The sequence below is a fragment of the Argentina silus genome (assembly GCF_951799395.1).
Source record: "Argentina silus genome assembly, chromosome: 4".
Taxonomy (NCBI): domain Eukaryota; kingdom Metazoa; phylum Chordata; class Actinopteri; order Argentiniformes; family Argentinidae; genus Argentina; species Argentina silus.
In genome coordinates, this window is record NC_139658.1 from 177,538 (window position 1) to 198,355 (window position 20,818).

At 40.9% G+C, this 20,818-nt stretch overlaps 3 protein-coding genes across 3 annotated transcripts; 2 read left to right on the plus strand and 1 right to left on the minus strand.

Annotated features, from left to right (window-relative positions):
• The first annotated feature begins 1,696 nt into the window (after positions 1 to 1,696).
• Positions 1,697 to 8,174, plus strand: mybl2b (v-myb avian myeloblastosis viral oncogene homolog-like 2b). Its single transcript, XM_083667581.1, has 15 exons — positions 1,697 to 1,876; positions 2,431 to 2,524; positions 2,645 to 2,716; positions 2,852 to 2,944; positions 3,242 to 3,462; positions 3,834 to 3,966; positions 4,081 to 4,140; positions 4,381 to 4,590; positions 4,915 to 5,187; positions 5,333 to 5,475; positions 5,564 to 5,663; positions 5,832 to 5,942; positions 6,250 to 6,366; positions 6,452 to 6,586; positions 6,840 to 8,174. The coding sequence occupies exons 1-15, from the start codon at positions 1,857 to 1,859 to the stop codon at positions 6,966 to 6,968; spliced, it is 1,911 nt and encodes a 636-aa protein (XP_083523707.1). The 5' UTR covers positions 1,697 to 1,856; the 3' UTR covers positions 6,969 to 8,174.
• Positions 8,175 to 8,896: 722 nt separating this feature from the next.
• rpn2 (ribophorin II) lies at positions 8,897 to 16,129 on the plus strand. The gene is made up of 17 exons (XM_083668651.1): positions 8,897 to 8,945; positions 9,471 to 9,658; positions 9,834 to 9,929; positions 10,249 to 10,424; positions 10,587 to 10,662; positions 10,903 to 11,037; positions 11,160 to 11,336; positions 11,430 to 11,548; positions 11,785 to 11,890; positions 12,369 to 12,460; positions 12,556 to 12,670; positions 12,753 to 12,947; positions 13,083 to 13,169; positions 13,280 to 13,375; positions 13,740 to 13,815; positions 14,004 to 14,133; positions 15,458 to 16,129. The coding sequence occupies exons 1-17, from the start codon at positions 8,933 to 8,935 to the stop codon at positions 15,471 to 15,473; spliced, it is 1,893 nt and encodes a 630-aa protein (XP_083524777.1). The 5' UTR covers positions 8,897 to 8,932; the 3' UTR covers positions 15,474 to 16,129.
• On the minus strand, positions 15,782 to 18,533 carry ghrh (growth hormone releasing hormone; the record flags this gene model as incomplete). Its single annotated transcript, XM_083668652.1, has 4 exons — positions 15,782 to 16,740; positions 16,885 to 16,989; positions 17,146 to 17,250; positions 18,454 to 18,533. The coding sequence occupies 4 exons, from the start codon at positions 18,531 to 18,533 to the stop codon at positions 16,611 to 16,613; spliced, it is 420 nt and encodes a 139-aa protein (XP_083524778.1). The 3' UTR covers positions 15,782 to 16,610.
• Positions 18,534 to 20,818: the final 2,285 nt, after the last annotated feature.

Consider the following 20,818-nt stretch of genomic DNA (forward strand, 5'->3'; position numbering starts at 1 on the left):
TAAAATAGTGTTTTGTCTTCAGGGGACAGATGAATGTCTCATTGAACATGTCTCTTCATGTCTGTAAAGATGAAGTCAGATAACATGTCAGTAGGCAAGCCAATAAACAAAGCCCCAACCATTGAATCTGCCCACTTCACAAGGAAAAAATAGATAAATTCACTGAACCAGAGAACCTCACCTTAACTTTTCAGTGGTGCACCATCACACGCCCATTTGGATTTGTTCTCCACATGTGCAGAGACGGATGTCTGCCTCTGCCATTCATCCTCAGCTACTGGGGCAGAACCAGAGGACACCTGCTGACTGGAACCATAAGTGGCCTCCCTCCAAGACCTCTGATTCTCATCTGTTTTATTGGCATGTGGAGGCGTACCAGACCAGATCAGGGAGGAAATCTCAGCCAGGGAAGGTGGAGCAGACTGGTAATTGGGACTCCAGGTTGACTCCAACATGCTTGACTGTAGGCTTGGGTTGGGGCTGTTAGTTTCTGGTTTGATAAGAGAGACTTCCCAGGAACTCTGTGAGGCTGTGAGATCGATATAGGACAGGTCAAATGAGCTAGCAAGTTTGGGTTTTTGGAGGAGCTCATGGGGAGTTGAGGACTTGCTTTCCTCATGCATGGTGAGCCCAGGAGTTTGGGTTTCTTCCTGAGAGAGCAAGAGGTTCAGGTTTAGGGGATTTGGCAATTGACAGAGGGAGCCCAGGGCCTCGGAGTACTCAACCACAATTCCTTCGGGAGGCATAAATGATGTGGATAGTCCCTCTAATGACAGAGCAGACACAGATACACTCTGGTCCTTAAAGAAGGCTAGGTCGAGGTCTGATGGAGATGGACACTGGAAGCTCTTTGACACATCTGTGAAGCAAATAATTTAACTCAGGTAAAATATCTGCAAAGTTAAAAGTCTCATCCCATTTCAAAGCAATTTTTGCTTGAAGGTTATATTATAATTAATTCAATAGCATCAGGGAGATGAGCCGATATTTTAATTTAATTTTTCTTCCAGTAGATTAAGAAAACATTTTCTTACCCTCATTGACAAGCTCCTTATCCATGTTTCGTAAAAAGTATTGAATGGTAATTAAGGTCCAGCCTGTTTTTAAGGTGCTGGCTGATTATCTCACCTGATCGATGTTAAGAACGTCACTAACAAACGTCACTAATGATCTGTGTGGGGAGTGTTGAACAATTGAGTAAGACTGTTGCGTAAATTCATTGAAACACAATTTAGCAACTTTGCTTGAACCACCCGTCGAAAGCTCGAAGATTGATTTGAAGCATTTATTTCTCTAGTGAACAGATGTATGTAAAGAATATGTTGTCATACAATATATGGAACAAGACGGACATTATTTCGCTGCGCGCAGCTTCTGCACCCTCTTGCTGAATTTCAAAATCAGCTCCTATAGCCCCTTGGCCCTACTCAGACGCCACTCCTGTAGATCTGAAATGAGTGTACAGCCTAGAAGCTAAACAGCGCACATACCCATCAAAACCGTTCGGATCTACAGGACGAACTAGAGAATATTTAAGAACTAGGCGCGATTCTGGATAGGCTAGGGTGTAGGAGCTAGGGGCCGATTTGGAATTCGGCATTCTTTGCGTCACTGACGTCACTCCCGGGAAAGCTCTAAGAATCTGCGAGAAAAGAAAGGCGCGAGATAGAAACTTGAGCGCGGACAAACTGGGTCTGGTGTGTAGTCAGAAACCAGCGGCATCGACAACGACAACGACAAACACAGTTTTATAAAGGTGGATGATTTATGCAAGACTAATATAGATTCGCTTGTGTAATTTTGAAGCTACATGCAAAAAGTGATTATCAAAAAATACTCTTAAAGCAAACAGTGAAATGTCCGGGTGGTCGCGCGGGTAAGTACCGAGCAAATCGCATTCTAGTCTTTGTTATTGTTATATTAGCTGCTGGACAGATCTCTATTGCTGTTAATTGGCTACAATGTTTACTACATCCAGAAGGTCAGGGGTCGATGCATCATTTCTCATATATATTGAGGTTACTACTAGTTAGTAAGTTGACTAGTTAGCTGGCTAAGCATTCTGCCGCCCTTTTATTTCCAACTGGTTTTTAGCTAAGCTCAACGTCAGATGCCCTAAAAACAACAATAATGTCATCATGAATTACTCAATGCACCATATGCAATTTTGCAATCAGTTGAAAAGCGAAAAACTGTCAGGCCTTTGGCTTGTTATTAGCCTAACCTTCGTATTGTTGGCTAGCTCGCTGGTGTTTGCCATAGCAAAGCGTCATGCGTGGCACTGACACTCATCCAGAGTTAAAATGGCCATGGGAATAATGCACACACAGTTACTATGTGGTAAGTAACTGATAGTTTTGTTTTCAGAATGTTGTTCCTTTGCACCTCTACCAACCCATAATCATAACAGCCTGTCACCTGTCTTTTCAGTGAGGATGGGGAGGAGGCTATACAGGACACGGACTCTGACGTGGCTGAACAGCGAGACTACGGAAAGGTCAAGGTGAAATGGACACAGGAGGAGGTGTGTTAATTTCTCCCTTGTATCATCCCAATCCTGAACAATTAACTCTTGGTTACCTGGTATGATTTTGATCAGTTGACAATGTTTGCTCCGCATGAAATGACTTTCTGTGATCCTCAGGATGATAATCTGAAAATATTGGTCCAAAACCTGGGGCCAAACGACTGGAAATTCATTGCCAGCTTTTTACCGGTGAGTTTTATTAATTCCTTCCATAGTATCCATGACAATGCAAAAGCAACTGAGCTGTGTTGAAATAAAAAGCTCCCATCACAAAAGCTTTTATGGTTTGTATTATTATATATTTTTTTATCCCTGCCTGCTCAGAATCGCACAGAACACCAGTGTCAGCACCGCTGGTTTAAGGTTCTGGATCCAGATCTGGTCAAAGGGCCTTGGACTAAAGAGGAGGATGAGAAGGTACGTTTTTTTGACTGACAGGTCTACGATAATCTTTGCGAGACATTTCAGTGACAGCTACTATGGTATAAAGAGAAAGAAAAATGGTGAATAAATGTCTGTTCTATTGTTCATTATACTATGATTTCATTTTTATTAAGTAATAGTTGTAAGATCTGATTTAATGATAACACATACTCCACATAATCTCTGCCATTCTGTAAACTACACCCCTATGCCTGACCTGTACAGGCATAGAACCTCTCAGCAGACCCATATAACCAGATGTATTGGTTGACCCTGCATCCCTCCACACAGGTCATAGAATTGGTGAACAAGTATGGCAACAAGCAGTGGGCCATAGTGGCCAAGCATCTGAAGGGCCGGCTGGGGAAGCAGTGCAGAGAGCGCTGGCACAACCACCTCAACCCTGATGTGAAGAAGTCCTCCTGGACATCAGACGAGGATCTTGTCATCTACAAGGCCCACTGTACCCTTGGAAACCGCTGGGCTGAGATCGCCAAGCTTCTCCCTGGAAGGTAGCTGCACCAACAGAGAGAGAGCCTCATACAAATGTCTGTGTAGAAATGCAAGGATCATACAGAACAGTTAATTTGGTCTCTGTCTATTGTTTTCACCTTTCCATATAAAAGGAACGGCTTTCTCCTTTTAGTTTGCCATTAAACATACATGGCGTAGCACACTAATGCGCATACCACATAATTGCAAGGTTCCTGGTTCGATTCTGACCTCTTACATGGCACCTCTTACATGTCATCCCTCCTCTCTCCCATCCTTCCTGTCAATCTCTGTCTCTATCCCAATGAAGCAGAAATGCCCTAAAAACATATTTAAAAAAACAAACAAAACATACAGAGCTAAAACATTTGAATTGAATTTCTCTTAACAGAACAGATAATGCTGTGAAGAACCACTGGAACTCCACCATTAAGCGCAAGGTGGAGATGGGTTTCTATAATGCGATTGTGCTCCATCAGACAGAACATGAGGCGTTAATGGCCCACACCAGTAAGGATGTGCAGGTAGGTACCTCTTGAAAGTAGCTTGAGACAACATACAATGGTGCATGCATGTTCATATAGTAACCCTCATGTTTTACTTTCAGAGCTCCATATGATTTGTAATCTGTTTTACAGATGGAGCATTGCTATGATGTCTGTATTGACAGGGAGTCGGAGCAAGAAATGACTTTGCTGGTAAGAAGGCAAACACTACTTTGGCTGCCTTCCAATATGAAACAAGGACATACATTTTAGTGCAGTGTCATATGATAACTGTATAATGTTGTAAATATAGAGTACATCAGTATAAATCTGAATAACCTAGTCTTAAATGTTGTATGATGACCACACATTGTAGTAATAGCCTTGTTTGTACATTTGTACAGTCAGTTCGCCTGGATGTCAGGTTTTTTATGCTCATGTCGCCCCCGACAGGAGACCGCTGGTACATCTACTGTGAGAGGCACAACAAGGGAAGCAGGTCCCAAGGCTGCATCTCCTCAACAGTCAAAGGCAGGGATGACTCCCAAAAGTGAGCCAGATGCCTCAGGAGATTTGAGTGCCACTAGCTGGGTGGTGGATAGCTCAGGCTTTCTTTCTCCCACAGGCCCGGCCTTGAAGGAGGTGATGGACATGGTGGATGGGGTAAGAGTGCTGGATGAGGTCACACTGTACCTCTTGTCAGAGTTTCACCGCTTTCAGCTTCTACTGTGCATGCATCACTAAAGTAATCCCATTTGAACAGGCAGTATTGTGTTAGCTTCTCCAAGTCATGCGACTATGTAATTTAGCTTTCTTGAATGGAAAACAAATTCTACCACATACACGCAACTATAAAGTAGGACCACAAACTGATATTCTACATTTGAAAATGTGTGACTGGACTTTGGGCTGGCCTAGTTTGACAAATAATATGTATTTCTATATACCCTACTGCACTGATTAAACATGTCCCCTGTCCTCCATCAGGACATAGATGGATGGTGTAACCTGGCAGCCTTTGATCTGCCTGAAGAAAGTCAGAGCCCAGAGCGGCTTCAGTTCCGTCTGGAAGGCAGCGCCCTGCAGGAGTTAAGCAGGGGCAACCGGGGGGAACTCATCCCCATTTCACCTGGTGGCATCACACCACCATCAATACTGAACCGCAGAAGCCGCCGCCGCATCGCTCTGTCCCCGGACTCCGATAACTCCATGACTCCCAAGAAAACTCCTGTTAAAATCCTGCCCTTCTCCCCTTCACAGGTAGTGCCACATCCATGATCAACTAGCAATGTGTGAACTACATTCTACCATGTGATATGTCACCTTTGTTTCATGTTTCTTTTGTGTTCATTTGACACTATAGAAGACAATGCGAGTGGTTTCTAAATTCAGTGTTTCCTTCCAGTTCCTCAACATGTGGACCAAACAAGACTCACTTGACTTGGAGTATCCATCACTCACATCTACCCCAGTGTGTAGTCAAAAGGCCACTGTTACCACACCACTGCACCGTGACAAGACCCCACTCACCCAGAAGGAAAACTCTGTGTATGTACCCAAGCCTTATAAGTAACTATTGTGGCACTGTATGAGTCCTCCTTTTCACAGTAGTGACTATTTTTTATTATCTGTGTAGGTTCATTACACCAAATCACAAGTCTGATCTAGACAATACTCCACGAACTCCAACTCCGTTCAAAAATGCCATGGAGAAGTATGGTCCTTTGAAACCTCTGGTGAGTTCCTTATTCACTACAATGGTCAATGGAAGCACAGGCATTTTTAATTTGCATGGATTATTCAATCAATTTTCCACTGAGATTGTACAAATAAGAAGTGTGTTACAATTAGGTTTTATTACTGTTATTATTACCCTAATTGCATTTTTTTTCTGTGCATCTTAGCCCCAGACTCCTAACTTGGAGGAGGACTTGAAAGAGGTCCTACTCCGAGAGGCTGGGATTGAGCTGATGGTGGTGGGTCAGACTCCGCCTGAGAAAAGACGCAAGCAGGTGGTGAGATGGCAGCAGGACTATGTTCACACCTAGACCACATAGAGGAACTACATCAACATGCATCAGCAGGCTTGGATACAACAGACGAGACTAAACTGGACAGTTTTAGAACACTGTTTTTGTTGATCCCCTAACATGCATATACATATGTATATTTTCCCCACTATTTTACAAATTAATATCAAGCTAGTCACTCAAAGGAATACAAGATAACAATATACAGTTTTGAAGCCCCACTGATCAACATAATGTACTGCCTCTCACTCAGTGAAATGGTCTGAACATGTGGTCCCTTCTGTGTGTCCAGCATCGACCTCCAATGAAGAAAGTGCGTAAATCGCTGGCACTAGATGTCATGGACTGCAGTGACACTGTCACTGCCAGACATCAGTCCTTCAAGTCTGAGATCAAACCCTGTCCAAAGGTAAATCATATCAAACGGGCACATATCTAATCAGACTTAAACAACATTGATTATAACAAATGTATTATTTATATTTTTGTTACAGACAGAAACGTCATTGTCAGTGTCTCTCAACTCGTCGTCGTTTTGCATTAAGAGGGAGGAGAATGTGTTGGATCAGGGCTTCATTTTGGGACCCAGTGAGAGTAGTACATATCCCAACTCTGTTCCTCCAACCCCAGTAAGTCCCATAAGTAAAAAATTAAAAAAAAAACACTTCCACAATTGGCTGCTATGTATCTTTTATGGATATAGTTATTTAGGTTGTCAGCTATGTTTTTCCAACTTTCATCATAACATCAAATGAATCACGTGTTTCCTGTATCTATCTTTTGTGTATCTATCTTTTGAGGTATACACAATACAGGTAGCATTATGTCTTTTGTTATGTTTTCTTTTTGTGCCTGATTTTAATGATCTTGTTCTCCCCTCAGATGTCCGAGGCATGGGAAGCAGTCGTATGTGGACGGACGAAGGACCAGCTTATAATGACAGAGAAGGCCAGACGTTACCTTCGCTCCCTGAAATCCCACGCTACCAACCGGGCCCTCATCCTGTCTTGAGTCCACATTGCCTAATTCCCACTGACTCATCTGTGCAGACAGTGCCATTGTATTAATGCTTAACATGTTCAATATGACCCTTACAAACTGTATTCTGTTTGTATTTTCGTTATAGTAATGTATTATATTTTTTAAAATGGTGTTAGGTAGTTACAAATGTAGTTGTTGAGCAAGCTCAACTGTGAAACCAAGTAGTGCTTCCCTCAGGCTTGGATACTTGTAAATAAGAATGTCTTTCACCTATGGATGGACGACTAGGTCAAATATATAATAGGGCATGTCCGAAAGTTCATACTACATACTATTTAGAGCCTACTGTTTAGTAAAATGTATTCAGTAAGTGACACATTTCAACATACTACACATCATTCATACTGAGGAATTGTCATCTGTAGCTCAACCGTTTTGTTCATGGTAATAGGTTAAATTTCGCCACTGCCTTCCTCCCTTACCTGCACCATTGAATTGTGGTACTAAAATTGGAAAGGACTTCCTGAACAGTATGCAGTGAATTCATAGTACATGGAAATGTGAGTCTAGTATGCCAACCTGGCATTTTGAGTATTCTCAATTATCGTAAATTTCACAAATTGCAAAACTTCAAATCTTGCATACTGGAAATGCCTACTAAATAGGTCGCAGTATAAACTTTCAGACATGACCTTAGTGTTTCTGAAGTGTAATGCCCTTTGAATCTATAGCAGTTTTAGTAAAAGGTAGTCTTACTGCAGTCCCTCAAAGACTGAATAGGCCTTTGCTATACTTGCATCGCGTCTTTGTCACAAACGTTTCATCTCCTAAGTTCTCTAGTCATTTTGTACTTGTATCTTGTGGTTTTGAAATGTGGTTGTAACTTTGTCATATGGTTGCATTTTAGTACCTGATAATGAATGGAAACAAATAGTTTTGTCCTAGTCCACAATTTTCATCATAGTATTTTAAGAAAAAGAAAAAATGTGCTGTAGATATGCATCACTGGAGAGGAATAAGCACTCAGATTGCCATATTTGTAAGAATAATTTTTTTTTTGTAGAAGATTATAGAGTGCTACAGGGTATTTCTACTGAAACTGGATAATGCGTGCATATGGAACATATGTCTGAGCGAATCCTGTATTGACCAATATAAATATCCATTCTAAAATAATAATAATAATTTATGTTAAGTAATTCAAACAAATGTCTGTACATTTATAATATATGATGGGATGAGGAATAAATGTATACTACCATCACTTGAATTCCTTTTTTATTTACCTTTTTTTGTGATAACTATAGCTATCATAAATCATAGATCACCTGCCAAATCATAGATGGTGTGGGGTTACAATTTTGATAGATTCTTATTATACTGTAAATCGATTTGGATAAAGGCGTCTGCTAAATGCCATACATGTAAATGTACTGGAGAGGACCAATGAGAAACGGACACAATGCTTATGAGAACCTGCCCCTTTTACTGTTCAGAGGCGGGCTAAAGACCCAGGAGCCCGGTAATGTTTGAAATTCCGTGAAATATAAAGATAATTCGTATGCACATGTATGTATAAATAAAGGTTGCACCAAACCATAGTATACTTGTACACCTTCTACACAAAATCAAATCACCAGGATACATTTATGTGACACATGTCCGAGAACAGATCTCTCTAGCCTAAGCACCATTCATTCATTCGCTAGAATCGGTTGTAACCAAATATAGCGTCGGAGGGGTGAAACAGGTTGATCAGACATCATTGGCATAATTGAAAGCATCTGAGGAAAATATATTTAGTTGTTATACATTGTATTTAATATCAATGTAATTAATTTTAATTTTAATTCATCAAGGGGCACCTGGGGGATCTAGAAAGGACTACTAAGTATCACAATTGGGCAATCACCCCTATGTCTTTGTAATAGTAATCCTTTCCTTAGATCCCGGAAATAGTTGATGGATTTTGGTGACGCTGCACTAGACAAGACATGGCACAACCCCGTAAGTATTTTAATGTCTTATTAGCCTGAAATACGATCTAATTTAACTACTAATGAATGGTTACTAACCCCAGTTGTTGAGACGGTCGAATGGTGATTTCCAAATATCAAGATTTCGGGGAGAAGTCAACAAATGGCGCGTGCATTTATGTGAAGCCTGTGCCATGACCATCATCAGCTAGGCTTGCTGGCTAGCGAACGAGTTCCATTATATCTTACTAGAAATATGTAGAATCACTTAGCTACTATTATCATGCAGAGCTATGCATTTTGTAAAAAAACAACAACAACAATGTTGTTTATGCTGGTTGCTAAATGATATGTGTGTGTAAATCTCTCTGTTCCAAATAGCTAGAGCTAGCTAATGCTTGCTAGCGTGCATGAATGGTCTGTCCTTCCAGTTTTGGAATGACAGCAACATACATGGACTTTCTGCAATGCATACAGCATGAATTGTGTCTGAGCTACCTTATGTTACTTTGTTATGTTCACCTAAAAACGTTAACGCATCATTGTGTGTCTACAGGTTTGTTCAGCTTGGTCCTCCTCACTCTGGCTGTCGGAGCCCAAGCTCTGACCCCATCACATTATCTTTCTCTGTCTGATGTGGCGAGACTTCAAGCCCTCCTGAGCCAGCCCTTCACAGATCTTGAATCGGCTTACTACTCCATTGTTGGTCTGAGTAAGCTTGGAGCCTCAGTTGCTGATGAAAGTGTAAGGAATTACCAGCTAGTTATTCATGTGTGAAATGTGGGCTTGACTGGGTATCCAAAACATATTTTGTATATTATATTGTCTATTATTCACCTAGTCAGTCACATAATCTTCATTATGTGATTCATACATTTAGACAGTTTGTTGACAGGGTGTACTTGTTTTTGTTTTGCAGGATGCATGTCAGTTTCTGAAGTCCCAGCTGGACCCCAACAGCATTGATTCACTATTTTTTGCTGCAGAGGCCAGTCAGGCCATTTCCGGATGTGAGGTACTGATTTTGGGTTCTTCTTCATGTCTAGAATGATGCCATTATAACATGAACAGTACCCTAAACCAGTCTGAATGGAATTAAGCATATTTGGTGGTGGTTTCTGATGCTCTTTGTCATTGGACTCACTTAGCTTGGTTCCTGTTTGCCATTAGAAGACTTAGTTTGTGCATTTACATTTGAATTTGCTTGCATGATATTCACAGAGCTTCTATTGCATGAGTCCACTGTCATAAAAGTCACCTCTCATTTGGCAAAAACTGCTTTTCAAGTTATGTTCCTAACATTCACAATGCTTTTGGACCCTCCACTTGTTTAGATTCCAGTGTCTAATGAGACCCGCGACATTCTTCTGGCAGCAGTTAGCGAGGACTCCACTGTGACACAGATCCATAGGGCTGTAAGCGCTCTCAGTTCCCTGGGGCTTCCTCTGGCGTCACAAGAAGTAGTTGGTGCCCTGGTGGCCCGGATCGCCAAGGATGAAAATGTCTTGGCGTGAGTATACCTGCTTGATGTTGAAACATACTTGCTTGATTATTTATGCAAGAAAAGCAGTCAATTGATTAGATGAATCTCAAAATGATTTAGTTATCCATTCAAGGCAGTTTAATTGGTAGGATAGGATAGTGATTGTCTTACTTCCCCCTTTCTGGACAGGATCACCATGGCACTGCAGACAGCTGCTCGCCTCTCTCAGCAGGCAGAGCTAGGTGGAATACTGGAGGAGATTGAGGTGAGTTTCACAACTCCAGTAGGTGGTGCTGTGCCACAGTTAAACATCAGGAAATGAGGTTGGCAACTTGGATGTAAAATATCCCTATAAATCAGAATAAGTTCAATGTGCCTATATTCTGTCTATTGTAAGATTTCTGGTTCACATTTAAAAAATGTAGTCCATTACTGTGCTAACTGTCTGGGTAACTCTTCACATGCCTTTCTGGGTGGCTCTTCACCTGACCTTTCTTTGCCTCAGGATCTGGCTGCACGTTTGGATGATTTGGGTGGGGTGTACCTCCAGTTTGAGGAGGGACTTGAGGCAACAGCCCTGTTTGTGACAGCAGCGTATTCACTGTCAGACCATGTTGAAATGGAGCCTCCTTTGAAAGAGGTAAACTGCCGTCATGGGTGGTTGGTTGAAGTGGACAACTGTTGTTACTCTGGGTGGTTGGTTGTGGCTGATGTGGAAGATTGTTATGATTCTGTAACTAATTTAAGATGTTTTCTACTCAGGACCAGGTCATCCAGCTGGTGAACTCTATCTTCAGCAAGAAGTCCTGGGACTCTCTTTCTGAGGCTTGTAGTGTAGCCAGTGCTGCTGCCGCCCTTTCCAACAACAGGTTCCACGTGCCAGTCATTGTCAGTGCCCAGGGGCCTGCCTCCGTTTCCCACAGCCAGCCAACCTTGCAGGTATGCTCCAGTCAATCACAAGCAATGGTCTCCTTAACTATTTTAGTTTCTCTTAATACTGATCATGGCTCTGCCTGCTTGTCTTTATCACAGCTTCAAGTTACTAACGTCCTGTCCCAACCCCTTGCCTCAGCCAGTGTGCTGGTGGAATCTGCTTATGCTGTGGCCTCTAAGAGTGTCATACTCAGCCAGGCACCTTTCATCCTGAGAGAGTAAGTGAAATTGATTATGATTAGTAGCTGACCATTTGGACCAATTAGGTTATAGAAAATTAAAGACAAATGTCTATGTCTGCCACTAATTGTGTCAAATAAGATCAGAGCTTGAATCATTTTGGAGTTGGCGAAAATGCCACCTTTGGTCTTGCGTATTATTGACTAACCCTAAGTGTTAATATTGTGTGGCAGTCTCTATCTATGATGTGTAATTCTTCCTTTCTGTTTTACAGTGGTGTATTTGAGCTGAACTTTATGGCCAGCCAGCCAGCCAGTGGATATTACCAATTCACTGTGGCAGTTACAGGGGACAGCCGATTGGTTGCCAATCATGTTGAGGTAAGTTGGTCTGATGTTCAACAGAAGTATGTCACAGATATAATTGTAACCTCTTACATTTAACTGGAAGTATAGTCTTCTGTTAGCATTGCATTAATCTTATTGGGGGCACAGTTACAGCATTCATTCACCACTTACGAATGGTCTGCAATTTGTAACTCTTGACCTTGGGTATTCTAGTTCAACAGTTGAAGTTGAAGCTGCCTCTTTTTGCCCCTGTGTTAGCAATTCATTGTCCATGGCTGGTGCAATCAAAGTGGTCTCTCATTTGCTCCTATTATGTTACTTAATTCCAATTGGTCCAGCTGGTGACCTTGTGACAAGGCTATTAACCTATCTAGCTTTTACTGTTGCCTTTCTGATCATAATTTTACCATTAATGTGACACTAATCACCTTGCTTTGTTGGAATTTGCATGTGAAGTCACCATTAACTTTGATTTATCTTTTTCCTGCCTCTCCCTGTCATCTGTCTGTAGATGAAAGTAAAGGTGTCCACAGAGGTAGCCATCACTAATATGGATCTGTCTGTGGTGGATAAGGACCAGAGCATTGGCACAAAAACGAGCAGGTCAGAGAGCCTGAGCTGATGTATCAATCCCTGTAATAACACCCGTGTGAGATTCTTAACCACAGAATAATAAATTCCATGCTTTTAATTTCCAGGGTGGAATATCCATACAAGGCAAAGGGCTCCTTCATTGCTGACAGCCACCAGAACTTTGCCATGGCCTTCCAGTTGGTGGATGTCAACACTGGAGTTGAGCTCACCCCTCATCAGGTTGGTAGTTGTTCCAATGTGTCTGCATTTCCATATTCAACCTCCCACTATGTTTTAATGTATTTTTTCCTCCACTTTTCAGACCTTTGTGAGGTTGCAAAATCAGAAAACTGGCCAAGAGGTGGTGTTTGTGGCTGAACCAGACAGTAAAAATCTCTACAAGTTTGAACTGGATACAGCAGAGAGGAAATCTGAGTTTGACTCCATGTCTGGAACCTATGCCCTCCACCTTATTGTGGGAGATGCTACCTTGGAGAACCCCATATTGTGGAACGTGGTACGCTTCTTGCCTAAATGGCAATATTGTTCTCTCCAAAGATTTTAAAGAATGTGTAAGCTGAGGTGACTTATTCCCCTGCATTTATGTTGTTGGAATATAATGTTCCTAAATGTTTCATTTATTTTTTGACAGGCTGATGTTGTACTGAAGTTCCTTGATGAGGAGGCCCCAGTCACAATCCAGTCCAAGACCCTTTACGTGCCCAAACCACAGATCCAGGTAGACAAATCAACCTATACAGTGGCACTTTCAGTGTAACTTTAATGATGTTTCTCGCTCTGTAGCAGCTAGTGATAGCTGGACTTGAATGACATTCTTGTCTTCTGCAGCACCTGTTCCGGGAGCCAGAGAAGAAGCCTTCCACTGTGGTTTCCAATACCTTCACTGCCCTCATCCTCTCTCCCTTCCTGCTGCTACTCATTCTGGTGAGACTTGCTTTGCTTGTCACTGTTTCACCATCAATTGTCATTTTAGAAAAGGTTGAAATCTGCCTCTTTTTGTGTTGGACTGTTTTCTGTTTACTCAGGCTCTTCAGAATAAAACCTTGATACTCAGTGAATGAACTCTGTATTTTGATAAACACAATGCACAATGCTTTACAAAATAAAACCATGCTTATATAATTGATTTGTTTCTATGGCATTTGCAGTTTTCAGTGATGACACTGCCATGATTGTGAAAGGCTCGGATCACTGCATTGTGTTACATGGACAATCATTTTCAGATCTTTTGTTGTGCTGTCATGATTTACAAATAACGTTACCTTGTTCTCCCCTCCTCTCTGCTCAGTGGATCAAACTCGGGGCCAACATCTCCAACTTCACCCTCACCCCCAGCTCTGTTCTCTTCCATGTGGGACATGCAGGTGAGTAATGAGACTGGAGACATGCAGGAGGGAAAACTGGGACTTTGTCACTTCACAGCCATTTCTCCTCTTAGTTAGCCTCATCTCTTAGTCTCTCTTAGTTAATCACCTTTGTCCTCTAATCTATAAACATGTGTGTTAAATTGTATGTCTTTGCCTTTGCCTAATGCGGTATTATTATTTTTCAGCCATGCTGGGTCTGATGTATGTCTACTGGACTCACCTCAACATGTTCCAGACCCTTAAGTACCTGGCCATCATCGGCAGTCTCACCTTCCTGGCTGGAAATCGTATGCTGGCCCAGAAAGCAGTGAAGAGGTACGCCTCATTTTAGCATCAAGACAACAAACTGACAGATATTTTGTAGAGGGCTCTTGACCAAAGGGGGACTTTTTGGCCCTTTCAGATGAGAATTACTCTGGTGATTTGGGGGCCTCTTGGTGTGCACTCATGGCCCCCTTAGAGTCTGTGTAAGTGCCCCCTCCTCCGCATTGGCCCCTCAGTCTGTTCCAAGAGGCCCGTGGCCATGCTCGGCTGGCAGAGAAGTGGAGCCTTTGCTGTAGAGCTCATGCCCGCTGGGACCACAAGGGGCTTGCCAGTTACAACCGTGTGGGGATGAACCATGTGGGCGATTCCCTCAATCCATTAATATGTAGGGCTCTTGATAGGTCACAGAGATCAATCATTTCCAAGTGTGTCACTGGCTGAAGACGTCAAGCTGTAATTGCTCAGTTTTACTGTAGATTTACCCTGCTCCTGTCCTTTCTATCCTGGTCTGTTTCCTCATGTTCTATTCTTTATCACAGGTCTAAATGAACATTCTGATTTATTGTGCTTTGGTACCAGCTGATCTAATTTCAGTTATTACATGTGACTAGTTATTGGTTTTCTGCTTGCCTGTATTGCTTTCTCTAGCTTGCCATGCTCCTTTAGTGTCTTCTTAATCCTTCTTTCCACCCCTTGCTATGTTTCTCTCTTTACTCCTCTTTAGGATTGCTGCAGAGCAAAGTAGTAGGTTGGCAAAGTATAGGAGCCTGCGGTAAAGGCCTCTTTTCTTGTAACACATGGCCAGTCTTCCAGGTTGAAGTAAGGGCATCCCTATGGATTGCATCCCTATTGGCCTGCATTGTGTGTGTGTGTGCGCCTGTGCCTGTGTGTGCCTATGTTCACCTGTGCTTGAAGACTCCTGGCTGGCTGGCCTCTCTCATCCCACAACCACCTCACCTTTTCCACCCTGCCTGTGCCACACCATAATAGGCCTAAAAACCATAATAGCCCTAAGATGGACCTGTCCATTATGTTGGTTAGGCTATACCATGCCATGGCACATGATTTTGCAGCGTGTGATGTCTTCATTGGCCTAGCTCTGCATTCTCCTATGCTTAGACAGTTGTCATGATCATCCTCATTGTTGTGCTGTTAATGTTCTATTGCTGAGAAATTCTGTGTAGGCTACTGCATATGTGCTCCTAAAAATGCATGAACAAAATCATCACATGACTGTTGACACAGGATACACAAAATGTATCCAAGACTTGTAGCCTACTGTCTGTGTAATGTACCTAACAGGTTTATGATTGTGTATTAGATGATTCATTGAAAATGTACAGCTTATTAAATTATGTATTGTTTTCTCTTTCAGAATTGAAAGTAAATGATGACGGGACATTTGAGAAGATTGAAGATGCTTCGTTTTTTGTTTTTTCAAGGAATCATTTATGGACACACAAAAAAAATCAGACTGTCAAAAATGGCATGATATTCCATGACTCCAATTGACAATTTAAAATGCAGTTTGACATTTTTTGTTCCACTTGAAAGTAAATGTAATGCTGTGTCTTAGAGTGTGACTGGACAGACACTCACTGACACACTGTACTTCTACTGAGGGCTGTAAAGCTAACAATCCTTGCACTTCATTTTCCTGTGATATTGTTTTACTCAGCGCCATTTTTTCACAATCAACTTTATCTTTTTATTTTTTTTGGTTTCATGATGAAATTTGGATGGATTTGTTTTTTTGTACATTCCTGTTTCCCAATGCCCATCTTACTGTTGCGTTTGCTGTATCATAAGTGAGCCATGGATTTATAAAGCCTTTACTATGTTTGAAAATCATTCGCTTCACTGACTTGCTCACCAACAGTAACCATGTCTGTAAGATGTGCTTGTTTGCTCACTGCATTACATGTAGCGGGTGAGCGTTATGCTCATTCTCCAATAACAAAGCTCCCCCAGAAAAAAGAATAGCTGATAGCCAACCCCAGAAAACAGATGTTTTTGTAATGAAAGGAAATAAAGAAATGAGGATTAATTGTTGTTTTCTTTTTTGATTTTCTTATGAGTGAAATACAATCATTATCCAAATTTAAATTGGTCTCATCTTTGGACAAAGCCATTGAACTTACTGTGATTTTACAACATATTTGTTTTAGTTTGATCAAGGAAGCTAATTTGAAACGCAATGGTATCAAATCTCTTTGCTTTATTGTGAACAGTTACAGTACATTAAGTATGAGAAACTGAACTGAGCAACATATTGATTTTCTTGACTCAACTTTGATGAGAAAATAGAATATTTTTCTAAAAAGAAAAATAAAGTATTATGATGAAATAAGCCTTGAGGTCATTGAGGACTGAAGGATGGTAGGGGGGAGTTTAGGTCCTTAGATGGCCAGGGAAACACCTGTTGTCTTCTCTCTGTCCATGCTGACATTCACAAGATAGAAATCTGTAAAGGCATAGGAATGTATAATAGATGTACTGTATGTGTAGGCTAATGAGTGGGAGGTTGGTTACCTCAGTTTTTTCACATCCTCTTGCTGTCGCCTGAAACTCTGTTCCCTCTCAATGGACGTGAGGTCTTGTTTGTATGTGCCCTCGTAGATGTCTGATTGGCGTTTCACGTAGGTCTCAGTGTCTTTTCTGTGAATGATTGAAAATAATGACTATAGACCTATTTGTGTTAAACATAACATTTTGTTCTGATGGATGTGTATAATTAGATGCATTTCATGACTCAGAGATAACAGAGCACATAGAAATCTGGATCTCTGCTGGACCACTCACCCCATCCGTTTCCCCATGATTGTCTGAAGGAACTTCCTGGCAGAGATTTGACCTAGGACCTTCCTGTAGCTGTTGGTGAAGATGGCATCGGCATGTCTGCCTGACCTGCGATGACAGACGAGAGAGATCAATGAGATTGGTATGAGCACATGAGGGACCGAGTCGGTCATGAAAGAGATTTGTGCTCTATCAGAACTAGATCCTTGCCTTGCTTCCATCTGTAGTATTTCTGAAAAATGAGTTTGCAAGTGTTGCACTGACCGTAACTCGGCCTGTTCCCTGAGGGGAGCATTGTCCTCTTCTTGCAGTTGCTTTGGATTCTCTATGGAGGAGGTCATCAGGATGGATGTGTCTCTTCGACCAAACCTTGAAACATCACAAAAACATGTCTCATTATTACCTTGTGTAGAGAAGAGAACAGATTTAGAGGAAGGTATTGTTAAGGTTTTCAGATTTGAGTCTTTGTGTTGTGTAAACCATCTTTATAAATGCTTACACCATCATCTCTTCGTAAATTTGTTCACTAAGATTGTTCCTTTAGAGACTAAAGGATATGTAAAACAACCTAATTTCATATGCCCGAAATGTATTCAGTACAGATGATTGCACCCCTTTCAGTAGATGTACTTTTCCTAATATGCATAGTAATTGTGTGATACTTACCTTAAATTATATGATTCATGCGCTGTGCAAATGTTGCACATTTTAGTGACTAATACAGACATCTTGACCCTTGTTAGCATGACAACAGCAGAGGACACACTATGACAAGCAGTGTGACCCCTGAGAGATTTAATACATAATGTTCACAGACAGTCTGTGGGCTACAGTGAATCTCTCTGCCCTCTCTTGGGGCTCCAGCCTTTGTCTGTTAACCACACCTCAAGTTCATCCCATTGTGAGATGAACAGTGGGTTGCATGTGAAGCATGATGCAGTCATTGCTCAGCACAGGCTGAAAATGTAATTCTTGAAAACTGAGAGCAGAGTGTGTTATATATGAATGCCCTGGAGATCAGCGCAGAGTAGGGGAGATAACTGCAGTTCAGGTGTGTCATTCCCTCAACAAGCTTTGCATCATGAGCCTGTCTAACAAGAGGGTGAGTAACATATTTTATTGACGGGTTTCGGCTGCTCCCCAGAAATTGGAAAAAGAACACAGAGCTTATCTATTCAATGATTTTAATAGTTTTGTCTGCTGGCAAATTTCCCTTTAAACCCTAGAATAACTCTCAGTATGGTAAATTAAAGTATGAATCTTATTAAAGTCACTCAAAGCAATACAGAATAGCAGTTTATATTCAGCCCACCAAAGTTAAATTAATCTTGTTTTCAAATAGTTGCACTGGCATTAATTCTTTATTGCATTATTGTTGTTGTAAAAAATTATAATTAGGAAAAAAAACAAAACAACTGTAAGCATTTTTAAATGTACATTTTCAAACTAACTACAATCAATTCAGAAAATCGGAATTAAAAAAAAAGAGATTTTATTTTAAGTTTATCAAAATGTCCTTCATCAAATTAGCTTTTTATTTTAATTTCTCTCATGCATTGTTCCATGACTTACCTAATAGATGGGTAGAGTGGGGAGCTTGTCAAAGACATCACCAGGCAGCAAAACACCAGCAGCGCAGCTCTCTCCATCATCATGGCTTGTTCTGGGAAAAATGGACAGCAAGAAGAAATGACAGAGTTGAAATTACATTAGAAAAACGCTGAAGCCACAGTTTTCCTCACTTGGCCTGATCTGATATCCCTGCAGTGGATCTTGAATTCCAGTGAGAGTAGTCTTGTATCCTGCAATATTGTGTTCTGTCAATATGTAATCAAATAGTCTTAAACCTGAACTTGCTAACTACACACATTCTATACTTCACATGCTTTACAAACGTGACAGCTAAGATAGACCATACCCATTAGATTTTGACTGGGGTACACTACCGGTATTCAGATATAATTAGGTTAAACAGGATTCATCTTGACATAGAATATCATCTAAAAATCACTTACAGTCTTAAATAGGTATCTCAAAAGAAGTTATCTGGATTAATCCTTGGTGGTTTGATTTGAATGATGTTCTCCTGCAGTTATTTACTGTGTCAGTTCCTAGTGCACACCACTCTCATCATCATCTCAGACTACCTGTGAAGCAGCCTCTGGACAGAGGAGAGACTGGAACAGCTTTGTGTTGATTCATATCACTGTCCTCAAAAATATATGAATAATTATTTTTAAGCCAAACCACTCAAAGGGCCCAGTGACATCACCTATGATGTTATTGTCTCTCCCAGAGCTGTGGTGGAGGTCAGCACATACTGAGCTTCATATATATATATATATATATATATATATATATATATATATATAGCTCAGTTTAAAGGGATCATATATATATATATATATCTTTGTGGCTCTCTCTTTCTTTCTCTCTCTCACCCTCCCTCCCTCTCTCTTTGTATCTCTCTCTCTCTGGTTTAAAATGTAGTTGGTGATTAAAATACTCAGTCCTGAATATCCAAATGACAAAACATTTTTTTTTACATATCATATTGTTCACCATGGCTGGTAATCACAATTGTCTCATGACTATCTTTTTTGGATCATAGTTCCAACTTCATATCCAATTCAACCTGTAGAATTCTCATTTTCATTTCATGTTCTTCCTTCAGATATTTCATTTTACGCTCTTCTTTATGAAATTCTCTGGCTATCTTTTCATGCATGGTCATCTTTTGTGTTCTCTGCTGAAAGGTGGTGGCAGCATCTTCTCTCAAGGATGCTATAGCAAATGTGGAGGGTACACACTCACTGTGCACTGGCTCTTCCAACCTGTTCAGAGGTTTCCTCTGGAAAAAGAACACTATTAGAAGCACAAATAAACTCATATGGTGCTTAGAATGAAAGAAGAATAAAGATTGACACAGACAGTGGAATATATTTACCAAAGGAAATAATCAATTATTTCAAAGTATATATACCATTTGTGTCCAAATGGTCATCATCTGGTATACCATCCAGAGGTTGCTGGTGCTCTATTATTCCAGACAGCAAGTCACTCAATTCATCTGTCTTGTCTTTTTTTGGTGGTCCACCACCAGTATTAAATCGATCTCTTCTGATCTTTGCATTCTCTCTTTTTAAAGCCAGTTCAAGGTTCTTCCACAGAGTCCATAAAGGCAGATATTCAATAAGTGATGTCACAAAAATATGAATATGAGAAATGTGAAATACTGATAATAATGAAGATATCTTACCTGAAATTGTTGTACTGTTATTGTGGTTACATTTTCATTTGCATTGAATTCACTGCCACTGCTTTTTCTTTTGCTCAGTAGCAGTATTATGGTCTTTACTTTCAATAACTGGATGGTTTGACACAATTTGTTTTAGTAGCATTTTTTTATACTTTGAACAAATTATTTTTGCCTCTGCCATTGTTTTGTCTCAAGATTCACGTGTGTATGGTGTTTTCAATTCCATTTTGGGTTTTTATGAGCACCATTAGACCAACAGCATGGGCCCATAGTTAACCTAATGAGGCTTAACCCAGGTGTTCTCATTTAGGCTTACTTACCTTACTCCAGGACTCCATTGTCTCCAACTAACTAAACCAAATTTAAGCCACGTTCATGAAAGCCACTTAAATCTCCTAGTTTAACTAGTACACACATTGGGCAGGTTTCACAGACTAGGCTTAAGCCTGGTCCTGGACTAATTCACACTTTCAATGGCAAATTGCCACTGAGGATGCTTTTTAGTCTAGGACTAGGTTAAAGCCTTGTCTGTGAAACCGGTCCATTAAGGCCTACTCCTGGCTTAATCTAAGCCCTGTCTGTGAAACGGGAAACTATTGTTTCAGGTAGCCTGGTTATACTCGACGATGGCCTCCAGTACAATCAGTGTACAGCTCTGGAACGTTTGTGAAGGAAGTT